Source organism: Panthera pardus, unplaced genomic scaffold (genome assembly GCF_024362965.1).
Source record: "Panthera pardus isolate Hobbes unplaced genomic scaffold, ASM2436296v1 HiC_scaffold_21, whole genome shotgun sequence".
Lineage (NCBI taxonomy): Eukaryota > Metazoa > Chordata > Mammalia > Carnivora > Felidae > Panthera > Panthera pardus.
In genome coordinates, this window is record NW_026526777.1 from 68,436,443 (window position 1) to 68,448,589 (window position 12,147).

The window sequence follows — 12,147 nt, forward strand, 5'->3', positions numbered from 1 at the left end:
CTTATTTGGTAACAAATAATGGGAATGAAACTGAGATGTAAAGATCCTTCCTGGAAATTAGTCTTTTCTTCTTTAATGTTTACCTATGAGGGTTAGAATCTAAAATCTCGAGGGATCTTTAGAAAGGATCTCATTTTACCTTCGCATGTTTAAATGAACATGGGATGTTGTCTTGCCCACGTGGAGTCAAGGACTTAAGTCACATTGCCATCAGTTGATTGTTAGTGGCCACTCCATATCTCACGGACCGGAGGGAAGTGGTCAGAGTTTGTTACGTTGGCCTTGCAGCAAGCCCGATGGTAAGAATCACCTTTCCAGTAAAGAGTGGGTAATCACAGGTCACCAGTATTATAAACATACGTGCAGTTGAACGATGACGGTTAATTTATATCTGTGGTTGTGTTCAGTTTGACGAATGTATTAGATACTCAGTGTATTAGATTAGAAAACATTTCTTGTGTTTCTTATCTATGTGCTCTTCGTGGATCCTGACTTCCCGCTGGTCCCACACTACACTTCAGTTTTTGGTCTCTTTTGCCCCCTTAGACTCTACCCATTGAGGCAGGAAGCCTCTGTCATGTTCCCCGTTGTTCTAGCAGCCAGTGAGGCACTAATTGTGGGCTCACTCTGGTTTGTAGAGCTGAATGGGAAACTTAGCATATTTTAAATGTCTTAAGTTTGCATGTTTTATTTTTTACAGTGAACAGAGTATTTGTCAGGCAAGAGCTGCTGTGATGGTTTATGATGATGCCAACAAGAAGTGGGTGCCAGCTGGTGGCTCAACGGGGTTCAGCAGAGTTCACATATATCACCATACAGGCAACAACACGTTCAGAGTGGTGGGCAGGAAGATTCAGGACCATCAGGTAAGGGTCTCTTACCTTCTAGTGAAAGTTGTGTAGAATTACAGAAGGACTGTAAAGTAGTCGGCACCCTGAAGGAGCTCTTGGCAACTACAGTCAGCCTCTTCCGTGTGGGAAAACTGGGATGGGGTTGCCTTCCCGCCCTGTCCACCTTGGATGGGTGAGGATTTAGAGCTAACTGTACAAAAATACAAATATGACTTTAAATTATGAACATTCGTTAGATCTTCTGGCTTTCCAGCTAGCTAAGTTTGGGAATCTAAGGTAAATTTAGGACCAAAAAAATGTGAAATACCACTTAAATAGCAGGTTGTGTGTTTAAGGAATTCATTTCCTGCCAAAGGTTGGGGCTAGAGGAGGGAGTTGAAAATGTTAGTAATTTCAGCAAATACTGTAAATTCACGTATGATGGAAACATTGTAGGTTTTAAGATTGCTGGAATAGTTGGGCGTTTGTAATTCGTACCTGGGATGAAAGCTAAGCCTTTCCTATTTCCCTGCTCCGGATTTCTCAGAAAGGTGACTGCATTACCTGATGACGTGATGTCTTGGGTCTCAGCGGACTGCGAGCAGTGGTAGACAGAGGGAACGTGGGTGGGGCCTCACCAGCGCCAAGTATATGCGAACTGCAGCAAGAACTTGTATAACGGACAGATTTATGAAATACTTTTGGTTCTGGTAAGACGGTGGACTCGACCAGTGTCAAACCCATGCAGGAAAATAGGAAATTTCCGGCTGAGTCCTTAACTAAGGAAAGGCCGGTCCCCGGGTTTCTGCCAGGAACCCTGGTGTAGTGTGCCGACAGGTGCTGCGGCAGCCTTGTGTTTCAGGATGGCAGTTAAGAACTGTGAATAGCTACGGACTCAGGTCTGTCGTCGGTGTGCAGCCGCTGTGGGCCTGCAGGAGGTTGGGCTTTGAGACCTCCGTCTACACGGGGTGGGGCTCCACACCATCAGCATAGGACGCAAAGGAGTGTGGATTTTTCTTTCTTCTTTCTTTTTTAAAGTTTGTTTATTTTGAGAGATAGAGATAGAGAGCGAGCAGGGGAGGGGAGAGGGAGAGGGAGAGAGAGAATCCCAAGCAGGCTCTGCACTGTCAGCACAGGGCTCGAGATCGTGACCTGAGCCGAAATCAAGAGTCAGTGCTCAAGTGACTGAGCCACCCAGGTGTCCCAGAATGTTTGGAAACTTAAAAACACTTCTAAATTCATGACGTGAAAATCACATCATTATGAAGAGTAAAAAATGTTTGGAAAATAAAAGACTTAGACTTGAGTGACAGGATGTGATATGTAGAAACCTCTGGCACATCTAAGCTGCCCTCAGATGGACAAATCTTAATGGCGAGCTTGACCCAAAGAAAACAGAAGGAAATAGTAAAAATATAAGGAGAAATTAACTAAATAAAAAACGTAAATAGAAATCATTAACCCAAAAGCTGTTTCATTGAATGGAAAAATTGGCAGAATCAAATAAAAAATGAAAAGTTACAAAAAATAGTAGGATTGGAAAAGAGATGTCATTATAGTTACAGTAAAGAGATAAACTATCATAAACAGCTTTATGCCAAGGAATGGGTCATTTTGTAGAAAAATACAATTGACCAAGACTGGCAGAATAATGGAAAGACAGACCCACAGTCAGTAGTTAATAGTCTCCCCCCAAAATCTAAAAACCAAGGAGGGAGGGAATCTAAAGTATTTATAAACAAAATTTAAAAACCTTTAAGTTGTTACCTGTTTTATACAAACTCTTCTAAAGAGTAGTATTTTATGAGGTTAGTACAATTTTGGTATCTGACACAGAACAATTTGAGAGAGGAAAATTATATGCCAGCCTCAGTTATGAACACTGGCATAGATACAAAAGTCCTCAATAAGATATCAATGGACCAAAGGCAGCAATGTATATGAAAAAAATACCACCTCTTAACCAAATAAGGTTTGTCTCCATCTCAGTAATGTAAGGCTAGTTTAACATTAGCTAATTTTTTAATGTCCTTTACCAGGAGAAACACGCAAGAAATGAGAGATTCAGAAAAAGCATTTGATAAAATCCGTACATAAGCATCTCAGCATATTTGGCATAAAAATGAATTTTCTTAAGCTGATAAGGATGCATTGTATAAACCTACACCACACATCTTACAGGATAGTATAATATTGGGGGGGAATTTCCATTAAACTCGGGAATTAGTTGAGGATTTCAGCTTTCGTCATTTTCATTTAGCATTGCAGAGGCGGAGGTAACCTAGTGACATGAATATGATGGAACACAAGCTATACAGATTGGAAACAGAGTTGACCTTATTCACTGAAGTACATAAAAAATGCCAAGAGCAGCTGCAGATAAAATATGAGAACTAGTAAGATTGCTCATCATGGTTGCTGGATGTAAGACCAGTTTAACTAGCAACAAACAACTTGAAAATGACAGCTGACCCTTGAACGAGCTGGGGGTTAGGGGCATCGCCTCCCGTGCAGTTGGAAATCCATGTATAACTTTTGACTCCCCCAGAGCTTAACTGTTAATAGCCTACTGTCTACTGGAAGTCTTTTTTTTTTTTTTTTTTTTTTTTTTAATGTTTATTTTTGAGAGAGAGCATGAGCAGGGGAGGGGCCGAGAGAGAGGGAGACACAGAATCGGAAGCAGGCTCCGGGCTCTGAGCTGTCAGCACAGGGCCTGACGTGGGGCTCGAACTCACAAACTGTGAGATCATGACCTGAGCCAAAGTTGGACGCTTCACCGACTGAACCGCCCGGGCACCCCTAGATTGGAAGTCTTACCAATAACATAGTCAATGAACATATATTTTGTAGTTTATATATATTATTCATTTTGTTCTTAAAGTAAGCTGGAGCAAAGAAAATGTTGTTAAAATCATGAGGAAGAGAACATACACTTACAGGACTGTAAACAAGACTATTTTGGAAAAATGTTTGTGGGTAAGTAGACCCATGTGTTTTAAACCTTTGTCGTTCGAGGGTCAGCTGTATGATTTTATAAAGATATTGCTTGGAGTAACAAAAATGATTACCTAAGAATAAATCTAATAAATAATTGGTTTTCCAGAGTACCTTGTTATATTTTTTAATGGTTATCAGTGAAGCTGAAACAGACTATAATTTATTAAACAGTGTCTAAACTTTCTGTAGTAAGAGCCGTTTAAAAAATCACCTACTCTTCCCCCCCTCCCCCCTTTTTTTTTTTGCTTCCCACTTGGTGCTTCCTGTGTTCTGGGCACCGTGCTTGGGTTTGCAGGAGGGCGGCAGTAGGGAATGGGGGGAAGACACGCGGTGAGTGGTTTCAGCCTGGTACGTGCCATTCGCAGCACAGAGAGGTATACAAGAAGGATGTTTGCTGAGAAGACAGGGAAGAGGGTCGTGGACAACTTCGCAGATGAGATCAGGTGTTGAGCCAAGGAGACCAGGAAGAGTTAGGCGTTCAGTGCACAGTGTGCTCGTTAGGGTCCGGCGGGGAGTGGGTGAGCACGTGTAGGATGGAACGTCACCGTTAATCTAGAGAATGACCCGCGGATTATTGTCAGGTCCGGACGTGAGGGCGCCCCTAGTGGACACCCCGCAAACACTGAGTGTTAAATGAACACGCGGGCTTTCCCTTACTTGTGAAGTTTGTAGAGAAGTGCCCGGCTGGCTTAGTCAGTGGAGGGCGCTGCTCTCGATTGCAGGGCCCATGAGTTCAAGCCCCATGTTGGGTGTGGAGCCTACTTGATAAAATAAAATAAATGAATAAAAAATAAAGTTTCTCGAGGTGATGTATGGCACTGCCTACCCTTGAAAGTTAAAAATGAATGAAGCAATTGAACGAACGTGTTAAATTTCTCACAGTGGAGAAAGTGAACCAGTGATGACATAATGTGATTTAAGTAACAATCTCCCCCCCTTCTCTTAACGTTCTGTTACTGAACAATTGAAAAAGTGAATGTGGCTGTCTTTTTTTTTTTTGCCTGACCTTTTCAGACTGATTGCCAAGTAGGGATACAGACCCACCTTGCGGCGAGACTTACACCTTTATGGATGGCTTGTGTGTGGCCCCCCACCTCGATGCTTATAAACATCACATGACAAAAGGCCATCCTCTTTTAAATTATGGTAAAGTGCACACAACGTAAAATTTCCCATGTTACCCAGTTTTAAGTGTACGATTCAGTGGCATTAAGTGCCTTCACAGTATTGAGCATCACCCCTGTTCATCTCCAGAACCGTTTCATCCTCCCACACTGAAACTCCAAACCCGTTAAATAGGAAGTCCCTGTGTTCCTCTTCCTTAGTCCCTGGCAACCTTCATTCTATCTTTTTTTTTTTTCCTCTTTTTTTTTTTAATGAGTTTGATTATTACAGGTATTTCAGATAAGTGGAATGAGACAGTATTTGTCGATTTATGTCTGGCCTATTTCACTTAGTATAAGGTCTTCATATTTTATACATTTTATAATATAAGGCCATATTTTAAAAATAATTTCAAGTTTGGGTATTGGTAGATGAGGTAACATAGAGCTTCTCTGTGAGAACTAAAACAATTGGACAGAATGTTAAGAAGAAACTGTTTGGAGAGCCTGCATGACAAAGAAGAATTCTGGGTCCAAGATCAGAAAGAAGTGAGAACCAGAGGAGTGAGCCCAGCTTCAGACCTCTGAGTCATGTCTTGGTTTTGAAAGAGGACTGAGCAGAGCTTTTGGCAGACCCCTGGGACCAGCAGAACAAAAATCCAAAGTTAGGGCCTGCTAATGAGGGGAGAGCTTTCTTGGTAATCCCCAGGCTGTGATGTGGGACCCAGAAGCCCTGTCCTGTGGGAAGAGGTTTGACTCAGAGTGAGGCTGGCCTTTATGGGAACTGAAACCCAGCCTGTAATCACTTCGTTCACTGTTGGATGAAGTTGACTTCAGATTGTTAGTTTCCTAGCTGCTTGCCAGAAGCAAACATAAATCTTCCCTGGAAAACTAGAGCATCATTGTGGGTCTCAGACTTTCCATACAGTTGTCCACATACAATGTCTGGCATTAGGTCGAAGTAACCAGGCATATGAGGAGACAAGAGGAGCAGTAATAGAACAGATCCACTGGGAGTCCATCCGGTTGGCTGAATTATCAGAAATTGACTTTAAAATAACTAATACTAAATATATTCAGGGAAATAGCACAAAGGTGAGAATTTCAGCCGAGAACTGGAAGCTTGAAAAAAGAACCAAGGGACATTTCAGAATTGAATAACTGATACTGACGGGTCAGTGATGACTGTGACGACAAATTAGTGACAGCTAAAAAGAATTCGTAAACTGGAAGACAGATCATAAGAAAATGTTCAGACTGAAACTAAGATACTCGGAGAGAGAAAAACATGGGCATATGAAAAGCTTAAGAGACCTAGGGAAACAAAAACTAATTCCAAAAGATATATGTACCCCTACGTTTATTGCAGCAATACTTACAGTAGCCAAAATGTGGAAGTAACCCAGGTGTCCGCTGACCCACGAATGGACAGAGAAGACGTATGTGTACACGGTGGAATGTTACGCAGCCAGGAGCACAGAAGGACGTTGCTGTTTGCAATGACATGGATGGAACTGGAGAGTATGATTCTGAGCAAAAATCTAATCTTCTTTTTTTTATGTTTATTTTTGAGCGAGAGACGGAGCGTGAGCAGGGGAGGGGCAGAGGGAGAGGGAGGCACAGAATCCGAAGCAGGCCCCAGGCTCCGAGCTGTCAGCGCAGAGCCCGAAGCGGGGCTTGGACTCATGAACCGCGAGATCACGGCCTGAGCCGAAGTCGGACGCCTAACCGACTGAGCCACCCAGGTGCCCCTGAGCGAAAATCTAATCTTAACCCAAACCTCAGTGTGGTCCTAAAACAGAAACTGTGACCCTTGCCTTCAACTCTGCCCTCTGGAGAGGTCTCTGCACTGTGGGTGGATAGGCCCCTGTCTTCTCCTGGGTCCGAACCCTAACCCAGCCATGGCTCTGGCCCTACCCAGGCCCAAATCCTAGGTCCGAGGATACAGTGGATTTGGGACGCATGACCAACGCAGGATTACTCCGCCAGGTACACAGAAAGACACCGTGCCATTTGCAACGACCGGGATGGATCTGGAGGGTAGGGACAAGATGAATGAATACCATAGGATTTCACTTACATGTGGAATCTAAAAAACAAAGGCTCATAAACCTTGAGAATAAATGGGGGTGGGCGGGGGTGGGGGGGGGTTGGGCGAAAGAGGTGAAGGGGATTAAGAGAAAAAAGACCTAGTGAATATAGTGGAAATTGTGTGTGTAATTGGGGGCCCGAAGGAGAGGAGACGATGGAGGGCAGAAGAAAAACTGAGGAGATCATGAACAAGAATTTTCAAGTTTGTAATCGAACGTCAACTTAGAGATGCTGTAGACCTAAAGTAGGTAAATGGAAAGAAAACCATCTAAACCTGTCCCGTCGCGAGCACCGGACGCTCACGCCTCGCAGCGTGAGGCCTGCGGGCTGCCAGTGGAAACAAGACTGAAGCGAGCGAGAGTGGTCAGCTGACTGACCAGCTGACCAGTAGCAGAACCAGCAAGAGCTAGGAAGGTACTGGGCTTGGAAGAAAACAAGTGACCCCTTCAAATTCTGTACCTGATAAAAATCCTCTCCAAAAATGAAGGTGAATTAAAGACACTTTCTGACAAAAATGGAGAGAATTTCTGACAAAAATGGAGAGATTCGATGCAAATCTTTCTTAGATTTGCATCGAAAGAAATTGAAGTTCTAAAGCGTGTTTTTCGGGATCAGAAAGGGTCCCCTCAGAAGCCTGGAGAGGGCAGGAGGAATAAAACGCAGCAGAAAGTGTAAATGTGGGCAAATCCTAAGCGATCAGCTGTTGCATAAATGTGACAGTCATGTTTTGGTGCCTGTTGTGATCTCTAGGGCAGCCGCTGGCACGACAGCGGTGTGACTGGAGCTGGTAGAAGGGTAATAATAAATCCAAAATTATATGAAACATCATCAGTGGACTGAACACTCCAGTGAAAAGCGGAGACTGGCAGATGGCATAACCAACACAGAATGAATCGTGTGAATACAGAGCCGTGGCCGCACACAGGATTGAAGATAGCCCCGGAAGAATGAAGGGCAGAGTAAGGAGGACAGCGCTCCAGCGGCAGTCAAGGCTTCGGAGAAGCCCACGATGAGGGAGACGCTCTCCTTTTGGCTCACAGGTGGGCATCTGACCAGTAGAACAAAATGGAGCTGTGTAGCCACCTGATTTGTGGAAAGTAGAAACCTGAAGCACAGTTAATAGACAGTGCCGGATCGATTGGACGGCCGTCCTGGGAAGGAAACTCGAGCCTTCTCTCACACCAGAGGCCTGAACCGTCTGCGGGTGGATTGGAGATGTAACTCTGGAAGTTAAAATGATAAAGCTCCTAAAATAACACGGGATAGTATTTTCATGGTCTTGGGACTGAGAAACACTTCTTAAGCAGGTTATAAAAGCATTAACTGTGAAAGGAAAGGAAGGCTAATTTGGACCGAATAAAAGTTAAGAACTTCCCTTCATCGGAAGACACCGTTAGGGGAGAAGATATTTGCAGCACAGGTCACTAACACAGGTAACAGGGGTCTTGTTCAGAATATATAAAGGACTCTTTCAAATCAATAAAGAAAAAGATGGATGGCTCAGTACAAAAACGGGCAAGAGATTTAATTAAAGCAGTGTTTATAAAAGAAGGTATCCAGATAGCCGTTACAACATGAAAAAGCACTAAATCTCATTAGTGATCAGAGAAATACAGTTCCAATAACGTGGTGTTGTTTGTGCACTCGTGCAAGCTGTCGCATGCTGCCAGGGGAGTGAAAATTGGCAGACCCAGTTTGGAATGCCACGTGGAGTTTTTTGCTGAAGCCGAACGTATCTTTGGCCTGTGACCACCCCACTCCTGGGTATGTGCCCGACAGAGTGGGTGCTCATGTACCGGAAGACAGAAGACGTGCGGGATGTTCGTGACATCACTGCTTTTAATAGCGCTGAACCGCAAGTAATCCAAATGTCCAGTATTGGGAGGATGGGTCAGTAGAGGCATGGTCTGTACGATGGAGTGCCACCGAGCAGCAGCAGCGGGAGAGGACAAAGCACAGCCGCTCGCAGCGGACCGATGACGCCTACACCCAGTTGTACTTGAGTCATGTGCCGTGAAGTTCAGAAAGCTTCGTGCCTGATCTGGGAGGTGGAACTGCGCTAGAGCCTTTGGGAGGTGGAGCATTTAGGAAGGAAGTTTCTGGTGTTAACATCCCATTTCTCCATCAGGATTTTGGCTACGTGGGAACGTTCACTGAGATACGTGCTTACGTTTTGTATGCTTTCTGAATTGATAATGCTTTATTTATTTTTTATTTTTTTTAATGTTTATTTATTTTTGACAGAGAGAGACAGAGCATGAGCGGGGGAGGGGCAGAGAGAGAGGGAGACACAGAATCTGAAACAGGCTCCAGGTTCCGAGCTGTCAGCACAGAGCCCGATGTGGGGCTAGAACTTACAGACCGTGAGATCATGACCTGAGCCAAAGTCGGATGCTCAAACGACTGAGCCACCCAGACGCCCTTATAGTGCTTTAATAAACATGTTAAAAATATATTTAACGAAGATATGGATTTTCTTTTGTCCTGCTGATTTACTGTTTAAAGGCCAGACCTTTGTAACCATCAGACAACTAACTTCTGTCAGACTGTTATTTTTACAGGCTGATTTTACCATTGATAGTTGTTGTAACCAGTTTGTTTTGTTTTGTTTTGTTTTGGCCAAGGTCCATCAGGACCAGTTTTGAATGAGTCTATCCAATCAGGATTTGTTGATATTGCCACTTACTGGGTTGACTCTATAAGGAATTACTGTCTTTTAGGTCGTGATAAATTGTGCCATTCCTAAAGGGTTGAAGTACAATCAAGCTACACAGACCTTCCACCAGTGGCGAGACGCCAGACAGGTGTATGGCCTCAACTTTGGCAGCAAGGAGGATGCCAATGTCTTCGCAAGTGCCATGATGCATGCCTTAGAGGTGTTGAATTCACAGGAAACAGGTACGGTGTCCAGGCTTACTCATTTCCTTGAACCGAGGTGCCATGTGTGTGTATGTGTTAAATAGATTTGAAATAATTCTTGAATTTTTGTTGTTTTCCACAGAAAAGTGAACTTTTGTTTGTTGATGCTAAACGTAGAGCCTGAAGATAGTCTTATGAGATTGGTTAGTTAGTAAATTTGTAACCCTGTCATTTGTAAGTTAGTTATGCTCATTCTTCTCTAGAACCTCAGCTTTTGTTGCACGGATGTGAGGCTCAGAGAATGTGCAGTGGATAGAAATTACATGTGTTTATCATCTCACCTCGTATGAAGACGCTAGTGTTTTCTGAAACACGTTTTTGAAGCCACTACTGAGCCCATGAGCCTCAAGTAGGACTGGGTTTCCCTCATTCTAGTAGGCAAGAACTGGATTCTGAAAGCTGTTTAAAGGTTTTTAGGAGCGCCCTCAGGTGGTGCAAGCCATGAATTGCATTTCCTCTGACACTTGATGATGGTTAAAGATCTGCAGAGATAATTCACTGTAAAAACCCGGGATTTAAAACTGTATAGGTATCAGAGATAAGCTGTGTTTTAATTTTGGTCCACAGAATTGAAAACGAAATACACCAATGTGTGGTTATGTCTTTGGGGAGATAGGTTTTATATTCTGAAAGTAAGTGTCTTATGTAAAACAAGAGAAGTACAATTATTCTTGACTTTGTTGTGTTGTTAGTAGTGATCTTGATGATATGAATGTGCTATCAACAAAATTTGTGTATTTTAAGAGGAGAGAGAGATTAATTTTGGATATTCTGTTGAAGGTACAGAGTTTGAAAACCTATCATAGATATGTTAGATACCTTATTTATACCATGCCTCATCTAGCCCATGTGTTAGTCTATTTCAGATACGAATTTCAGAGCAAGAAGACAGTTTGGAATCTTGCCGAAACTACGTTCTTATGCCTGTAGATGGTTTATGTTAGATCTTTTGAGGAAATTAAGATTTCTGCAGATAATCTGTACATAGCTCTTACATCCTGTCGATCTGAGAAAATAGGCCTCTGGAGCTTCTGATTTGTCACTAAGTGACATGGGATCGCTTGCCGGTGTGTACAGTCATGGGTGTGGATGGTCGAAGTGCCGCCGGTGGGGGTCCCTTGTGGGCGCTGTCGCGGGCACAGTGCTGCTCCTCTCTCGTCATGGTCTCACCCTAGAGAAGAAACCAGAGTTGTGACCCTTCACATCCCATGAAGAGGCCAGCCGCATAACACATAATCCAAGGACCAGAGTGTGGAGGGGGTATGTAGACAGTGACATTCGGCTTCGCTGCGTTTAAAACAGACGAGCAGTATTTTTATTTCTCAACCTTCAGAAGAGTGTCGGTGGACTTACATTAGGAACTGAATGCTATCAGAGTGGTTAAAATGATTGTTTTTTATCTTGTCATCCAGGTTTTTTTAATTAAATGGAAAGGATTGTTTTTATCAGCATGTAGTCCGATAGTTGGCTTTCGAAAGGCAAATGCTAATTAATGTTTTTTCTTCTGATCTGGATCTTTTGAAATTAATGAGTCTTAATGTAGAGAGACTCGATTACATTTTCTTGTAATTTCCGAAGATCGCCCATCATCTCACTAGCTACAGACATCTTGGTAAGGCCGAAACATTTAGCAGAGTCTTCTCAGTTGGTCTTGAAGTTTTGTTCTCTTCTGTGTCGCAGCCTGAGCCTGTACTGCCGTGGGCTGAGGCGACGGAGAGGTTGCTAGGACAGGCTGGCCCGTCTTAACTGTCTCCCTGCACCGTGGCCCCTGTCAAGGCACAGAGGCCCTTGGTTTGATGGCAGTTTCATTAGAGAAAACAAAGCATGTGAGATGGATCATGTTCTTTATAGTCTGATCTTTTTAGAAAATGGCTTTTTTCATAAATTACTATAGACAAACGGTAATTTCTGATCTTTGATGGCATTAATCAATTGGCTTGGAAATGGAGGCACAGGAGGATTCAGATGCTAGGAAGCAGAAGGGTAAAATTTTTTCCGTGGATCTCCAAACTGGGATCCGGACGTATCACCCCAGTATTATTCAGGGGGCCCCTCCCAGCCACCTAAGCAAACACCCCCAGTAATGTCCCCTCTCATCTGGAGCATGCCTTGCCTTCCACAGCTGTTTGCTCTGGGTCCACAGCCAGTTCCTTGCTGAAACCATCCATTGTCTTCCTGCCAAAACCAAGTCGAAAAAGCTTAACTTG

The 12,147-nt window shown here is 43.5% G+C and overlaps 1 protein-coding gene across 1 annotated transcript in view; it reads left to right on the forward strand.

Moving 5' to 3' along the window:
* Positions 1 to 12,147, forward strand: part of ENAH (ENAH actin regulator) — a 137,066-nt gene that overhangs the window by 67,556 nt on the left and 57,363 nt on the right. Inside the window, 2 exon segments of the mRNA XM_053909450.1 lie at positions 701 to 866; positions 9,742 to 9,919. Of these exon segments, the coding sequence (XP_053765425.1) occupies positions 701 to 866; positions 9,742 to 9,919 (344 nt within the window).